We start from the raw sequence: 7924 nt of genomic DNA on the forward strand, positions 1-7924 counted from the left end.
AGGATTGTCAGAATCTAGATGCGTTTTCCTTTGCTGACCGCTTTACAAGGTCCTTTAAGCTTCGAAGAATCCAGGCTGGTGTTGGAGATGGTAGTTCATCCATGTGGATTTTCCCAAGGAAGGTGACTCAGAACTGCAAAGGATGGACCTATAATAGAAGGAGACAGCTTCAGGTCAGTGAGTGCAAGCTCACTCAGAGTTAAAATAACACGAGTATGGGTTAACTTGTGTCCCCCAAAAGATAATGTTGAAGTCCTGACCCCTGGTACTTGTGAATATGACCTTATTGGGAAATAGGGTCTTTGCAGCCATAATTGAGTTAAGAGGAGGTCACTAGCCTTTCGGACAGAGACACCATCTTCCACTAATTTGCCAACATGGCAAACACAAAGGGACAGAGGAGACGCATCCGATTCATGTTCTTTTAGAAAACATAGGAGTCATTCCTTTAGACATAAAGGGAACGGGTACTGTTCAAAGAGGCATGCCACACAAATGTCACCATGGCAAAACTGGAAGAGTCTACAGTGTTATCCAGAATGCTCTTGGCATTGTTGTAAACAAGTTAGGGCAAGATTCTTGCCAAGAGAATTAATGTTCGGATTAAGCATATTAAGCACTCTCAGCACTGAGATAGCCTCCTAAAACGTGTGAAGGAAAATGATCAGAAAGAGAAGGAAACCAAAGGAAAAGGTACCTGGCTGGGTTCACCTGCAGCTCCAGCCTGCTCCACCCAGAGAAGCTCACTTTGTGAGAACCAAGGGAAAGGAGCCTGACCTATAATTCCTCTACTAGGCATATACCCAGAAGACCAAAAAATCACATCATAACAAAGATATTTGTACCAGAATGTTTATTGCAGCCCAATTCATAATTGCTAAGTCATGGAAAAAGCCCATGTGTCCATTGATCCACGAACGGATTAATAAATTGTGGCATATGTACACCATGGAATATTATGCAGCCTTAAAGAAAGATGGAGACTTTACCTCTTTCATGTTTACATGGATGGAGCTGGAACATATTCTTCTTAGCAAAGTATCTCAGGAATGGAAGAAAAAGTATCCAATGTACTCAGCCCTACTATGAAACTAATTTATGGCTTTCACATGAAAGCTATAACCCAGTTATAACCTAAGAATAGGGGGAAGGGGAAAGGGGGGGAGGGGGGCGGAGGGAGGGCGATTGGTGGGATTACACCTGCGGTGCATCTTACAAGGGTATATGTGAAACTTAGTAAATGTAGAATGTAAATGTCTTAACACAATAACTAAGAAAATGCCAGGAAGGCTATGTTAACCAGTGTGATAAAAATGTGTCAAATGGTCTATAAAACCAGTGTATGCTGCCCCATGATCGCATTAATGTACACAGCTATGATTTAATAAAAAAGGAAGGAAGGAAGGAAGGAAGGAAGGAAGGAGGGAGGGAGGGAGGGAGGGAGGGAGGGAGGGAGGGAGGGAGGGAAGGAAGGAAGGAAGGAAGGAAGGAAGGAAGGAAGGAGCCTGAGTGACTGGAACGCATTCCCTATGAATTCAAGGTGTAATAGGCAGACAGCACGGCACACAGGAGGACCAAGAGAACCAGCTGAAAGGGGGCATAAGGTACTGGAACCTATTCCCTATGAATTCATAATGTAATAGGCATAGCAAGTTTTGTCACATTCAATGAAAGGTGCCCCTGAGCTGCTAGAAACTTTTTGCTATGAATTCGTGGCATGATAGGTGTAAAAAATGAAAGGCTACCTTAACAAAATAAAGATGAGGCCACTAGGGTGGCCCTAATTCATTATGATCGGTGTCCTTATAAGAAGAGAAGGGACACGGGCAGACAGGGAGAAAGCCATGCAACACCTAGGCAGAGATTAGAGTGATGCAGTGGCAAAGCAAGGAGGCACCAAGAACTTCCAGCCACCACCAGAAGCTAGGTAAGGAAGGATCCCATCCAAAGTCTCAGAGGGAGCATGGATTACCAACACCATGCTGGACTTTGGACTTACTTATTCACCTTGGGCTGCTATAACAAATGCCATAGACTGGATAGCTAAACACTAACACTTCTCACAGTTCTGGAGACTAGGATGTCCAAGATCAAGGTGCCAGCTGATTTGGTTCCTGGTGAGGGCTCTCTTCCTGGTTTGCAAACGGCCACCTTCTCACTGTATCTTCACATGGCCGAAAGATATCACCTCTCCTATGCCTCTTTCTATAAAAGCACTAATCCCATCAAGAGGGCTCCACCTCGTGACCTAATCCAAAGGCCCCACCTGCACATATCATCACTCTGGGGGTTAGGCTTTGACATATGAATTTTGAGAGATACAAACTTCTAGTGCATAGCAGACGTCTGACCTCTAGTACTGTAAGAAAACAAGTTTCTGTTGTTCTAAGCCACCCAGTGGGGATAACATTGGAGTTGAGGCCTGAATGATAGGCCATGGATGACAGGGGCTTCACCTTAGGGCAGAGCAGCAAGGCTGGATCTGGAGGCTGGGGCTGAGGTTGTGTTAGAGGTGGGTGGGGGAGGGGAGCACAAGATTGTGCAGAGATTCTCTGGCTATGGCTCCCACTTTCTTGCCACCAGCTCCAGAGACCTGGCCACAGTCCCAGGGAGAGGTGCCCTGTCCTGAAACAGTGGTCAGATCATAACTGAGAGTGCCAGCTACTCTGCTGGTGGCTGGTACAAAGCACAACTCTGTCACAGATGTTGTCACAGCTTCAAAGAGAAAAGGAGCGAGCGCCAGCCGGTGCAGTGAGGTGGCACAGGACCACGACAGTAAGTAGGGGAGAATGTGGGAACAATTCTGAAGGTTTCAATGGAACCAAGATTGACACCTTCAGCATCCAAATCCCCCCATTCTGTTTCCAGGGGCCCCAAGGTGCCTCCCATATACACCAATTGCTTTGATAACTTCCTTCCTCAACTCCACCCCATTGTGGGTGGCCCAGAGAAACCTGGGTAGGAGGTCCTGGGTACCCTGTGAGAGAGCAGGTGCCACAGAGTTGGTGGAAACCTGCAGAGCCAGAAACTGGGGCTGCTGACTTCGAACCCAGCTCTCGCTGTTATTCAAGTTCTCTTTCTAGCCAGTTCTCTCCTGGCTTCAGGTAAGTGACTGCGAGAAGGACTCAAGAGTCTGCTTGAAGGGTGGCGCCTGTGGCTCAAGGAGTAGGGCACCCATCCCATATGCCGGAGGTGGTAGGTTCAAACCTAGCCCCTGCCAAAAACCAAAAAAAAAAAAAAAAAAAAAAAAAAAATACTATTAAAAAAAAAAAGAGTCTGCTTGAAATGTTGGGGACAGACAGCAAGATCCAGAAACTTAAGCAGCACAAGAACCCCCAGACTTCTTAGTGTGTCAGTTTGAGCTTCTCTGAGCCCCAGTTTTACTCATCCATGAAGTGGGTATATTAGGGTAAGATTAAGCTGCTATAACCAAGAGACCCATGATAAGTCAATGGCTTAAGACAGACCATCTCTCTCTCTCCCAGGTCTCTCTCCCTTCCTCTCCTCTCTCCCTCACTCTCTATCTTCCCCTTTCCCTTTCTCACTCTCCCCTCTTTCTCCTCCAAGCAGTCCACCAGGAGCATCCTAGGCTACTGCTCTGTGCAGACACCCAGGGACCCAGCTCCTTTCACTTCCTCCCTCCCCATTCCTTAGGATATTGTCTTCATTACCATAGTCAAAACCACATCACTGACCTGTCCTTATTCTTACTTATGAGAAATATAGACAGTGGACCAAGGAGCCCCCCAATCTTTCAGCCTAGGCCACTACTGTGAGGGGATCACACAATTTCTGCTTCATTCCCCTTAGCAAGAACTCAGTCACATAGCAGAGGCAGAGGAAGAGCCCTGGTCATGTGTCTGGTAGAAAGGGGAACCAATTTTGAAGGGTACCTTGTAGCCTGAGGCTGAGTGGGTGACCCAAAAACTTCTGTGCAGCTGTACAACAAATACAGATAAAGTGCCCCGCACTGTGAAGTGCTCAGCAAGTCCAGGCATGGTGGCTCACGCCTGTAATCCCAGCAGTTCTGGAGGCCAGGATAGACAGATCACTTGAGCTCAGGAGTTCAAGACCAGATTGAGCAAGAGCGAGATCCCATCTCAATTAAAAATAGAAAATTTAGCTGGGTGTTGTGGCAGATGCCTGCAGTCCCAGATACTCAGGAAGCTGAGGCAAAGAGAATCACTTGAGCCTGAGAGTCTGAGGTTGCTGTGAGCTATGATGATGCTATGGCACTGTACTCAGGGCAACAGAGTGAGACTCTGTCTCAAAAAAGGAGGAGGAAGAGGAGAAGAGCTCAGTGACATGAGCTCAGAGCGCCAAAGGGTCTTAGAAACTCTCTGGTCCAGGGCGGCGTCTGTGGCTCAACAGAATAGGGCACCAGCCCCATATGCTGGAGGTGGTGGGTTCAAACCCAGCCCCGGCCAAAAACTGCAAAAAAAGAAACTCTCTGGTCCAATATTCTCATTTCTTTGCAGCTGAAGAAACAGCCCACAGCAGAAAGACATGTCCTGGGTCACCCATGATAAGAGGCAAAGTTGGTCCAGAATCCTGTCTAGGCACCCCGATCCCATTCTCCACCTCTCCACTGGGCCTGGGCAGAGGGCAGGACCTGGGGGACCTTTCTACTGTGGCCAAGGTTGGGGGCCATGATCCTGAGAGGGACCCTGTGTGCAGCTTTGTGACTCAGTAGGTGTGGCCCTGGTTTCCAGGACAGGTGGCCAAGCTGCTCTGTGACAAAGGGCCACACCCACCTCCTGGGAGGAAAACTGGGCTGTGAACAGCTGCCACCTCAGGAGGACGCAGTAGGTGGCTGAGGAGGATGGCGTGCCTGGGTTTCCTCCTCCCCGTGGGCTTCTTCCTCCTCCTCAACAACATCGTGGCCCAGGGGGAGTATGGCGTGGTCCACGTGGTGTCAGACAATTGGAGCAAGGACTACTGTGTCCTTTATAGCTCTGACTACGTCAACCTGCCACAGGACCTGCGCCATGCCCCACTCCTGCCCCTACACCTTGGCACCATGGCACCTTGGTGCCCGAGCGAGGACTCTTCCCACCAGGCCCAGCCTGGCTCCCCCAGCCAGCGGCCCCTCCGCCAGACCACTGCCATGGTCATGAGGGGCAACTGCAGCTTCTACGACAAGGGCCGGCTGGCTCAGGGCCAGGGTGCCCATGGGCTAATCATCGTGAGCCGGGTCAGTGGCCAACAGTGCTCAGACACCACCCTGGCGTCCCAGGACCCCCACAAGCCCCTGCCCGACCTCACCATCCCCGTGGTTGTGCTCCGCTACACCGACATGCTCGACATCCTCAGGCATACTCACAGGGACGGCGTGGTCCACGTGGCCTTGTACGCACCCCCAGAACCCATCATCGACTACAACATGGTGGTCATCTTCATCCTGGCTGTCGGCACCGTGGCCGCTGGTGGCTACTGGGCCGGGCTGACCGAGGCTGACCAGCTGCAGCGGCACCGGGCCCGAGGAGGAGGAGGGGGACCTGGTGGTCACAATCAGCCACAAGCACTAGCTGCCGGAGGGGCCCAGGGGTCCCAGGAGGAAGAAGAAGATGAGGATGTGCCAGTGGACTTCACGCCAGCCATGACAGGTATGGTGGTCACCATGTCCTGCTCCATCATGCTGCTGCTCTATTCCTTCTATGACTGCTTCGTCTACGTCATGATTGGAATCTTCAGCCTGGGTGCTGGCACTGGCCTCTACAGCTGCCTGGCCCCCCTGGTGCGCTCCTTGCCCCTGTGGCAATACCGGAGGTCCCTGCATGGTCGCCGGGCTTCCCTGCAGCCACCCCTGCTGCTGCTGGCTGGCCTGTGCATGCTGGTGACCATCCTCTGGGTTGCCTACCGCAATGAGGACAGCTGGGCATGGCTCCTGCAGGACGCACTGGGCGTGGCCTACTGCCTGTTTGTACTGAAACGGGTGCGGCTGCCCACACTCAAGAGCTGCACCTCCTTCCTGCTGGCCTTGCTGGCCTTTGACGTCTTCTTTGTCTTTGTCACTCCCCTGCTCACCAAGACTGGTGAGAGCGTCATGGTGGAGGTGGCCATGGGCCCCGCAGAGTCCTCACGCCGCGAGAGGCTGCCCATGGTGCTCAAGGTGCCCCGGCTGAGCTTCTCGGCCTTGACCCTCTGTGACCAGCCCTTCTCCATCCTTGGCTTTGGGGACATCGTGGTCCCTGGCTTCCTTGTGGCATACTGTCACCGCTTCGATGTACAAATCCATTCGCACCAGGTCTACTTTGTGGCCTGCACCATGGCCTATGCCGTGGGCCTGCTGGTCACTTTCATGGCCATGGTTGTCATGCAGATGGGCCAGCCTGCCTTGCTCTACTTGGTGTCCAGCACCCTGCTCACCAGCCTAGCTGTGGCGGCCCACCGCCGAGAGCTCACCCTCTTCTGGACCGGCAGGGGCAGAGACAAGCTCTGCAGGGCTCTTTCATCTGACTCGGAGCAGGAGCCAGAGCATGCAGCAGATGCCCACACCATCACAGAGTGTGAGGGAGCCACCAACCTGGGGGACTTAGACAGCAATACGGGGGAAGACACAGCAGACATTGTCACCATATCTGAGGATGAAGCCACCAGCACGGACAGCCACAGTGACAGCTCTGAGGGCTGGAGCGATGCCAACGTGGATCCCCGGGAGCTTCCCTCTGTTTCCCCTGTGGCGTCAGAGCTGATGCCACTGATGCCTCTGCTGTCCAAGCCTTCGGAGCTGGGCCACACCCACACCCAGGCCCTGGATGCTGGCCTGCCTTGGGCAGGGCTCCATAAGAGAAAGGGCTTGAAGGTGAAGAAGAGCATGTTGACCCAGGCTCCCTTGTGAACTGCAGCCCCTGGACATGTGCCCCTGACAGGGCTGGAAGAACCCTGCAGAGCAAAGCCACGTGTGGCAACAAGAAATTGGGGCATCAAAGAGATTCCCTATCTACCCAAGCAGCCTCTTTTTGTCAGCTGTGAGGGAGCAATGGCCACAAAATAAGTTTGTACAGAGGGTCCTTAGGAGTAGGCACCATCCTAGGATCGTGCAGAGGGGATGCTGAGGCTCAGAGAGAACGTAAGACTTGCACAAGTTCAGGCAGCAAAGTCAGAATTTACATCCAGGGCTCACTAGGCAGCTATTTCCCCTCTCCCTGGCTGTCTATACCACCCCCCAGCCGCAGCAGCAGCTCCTTAGCCTGTCAGACAGGGCAGACACGCCCATCCCATACCTACCACCCACCCGGCCTCACAGACGATCTCTCCCCCCTGCTCAGGTCCAGAAGAACCATGGCTGCTCCCTGGCCACTCCACATCCTCACCCTTGCTCTTTGCACCCTCACTCTTCCCTTTGGCTGGGATGCCCTTCCCACCCCAGGCAGAAATACTCCAACCTGACTCCCTGGCTTTCTAGAAAATTACTAAGCATCCTCCATGCCTCAGCTCACATCTGTTCTGCTAAACATCTCTGCCCAAGTGTTCCCAAACAGCAGCACCAAGCCAGAATGTCCCTGCATTCATTCCACTCCATCCACGGACACTGAGGACGCCCCTGCTGTGTGGTAGGCACAGGGGAGGCTCCCGTCTAGCTGAGGGAAGGGCAGGGGTGGAGGATGGACAAAAAATGGCTTGAGAATTGTCTGAAAGTGGGGATAGGAAGGGTTGGAGAGGTCAGGGCTGGGTGGAAGAACTCAGGAGACCATGGCTCTAGTTCCCTCACTGTCTCTGGATAATGGACATGTCTCTTTGGGCCTCAGTAGTCTCATCTGTAAAATGGAACTTATAATGCCCACGTCCATCTGGAAGCAGAGGCATTGACGAGATGACCTCCTGAGGCCATTGCCTATAGGTTTTAAGGCAATGTGGTGTGTTTGTATGTTGCTTAATCGGAACAAACTCTGGGGTGAGGGAAGGCTTCCTAGGGGAGGCT

General features: G+C 52.3%; 1 protein-coding gene across 1 annotated transcript; it reads left to right on the forward strand.

The window, feature by feature from the left end:
- Nucleotides 1-4808: 4808 nt before the first annotated feature.
- On the forward strand, nucleotides 4809-6841 carry SPPL2C (signal peptide peptidase like 2C). The gene has a single exon (XM_053567805.1). The coding sequence runs from the start codon at nucleotides 4823-4825 to the stop codon at nucleotides 6839-6841; it is 2019 nt and encodes a 672-aa protein (XP_053423780.1). The 5' UTR covers nucleotides 4809-4822.
- The last annotated feature ends 1083 nt before the right edge of the window (nucleotides 6842-7924 follow it).

Source organism: Nycticebus coucang, chromosome 18 (genome assembly GCF_027406575.1).
Source record: "Nycticebus coucang isolate mNycCou1 chromosome 18, mNycCou1.pri, whole genome shotgun sequence".
NCBI classification, from domain to species: Eukaryota; Metazoa; Chordata; class Mammalia; order Primates; family Lorisidae; genus Nycticebus; species Nycticebus coucang.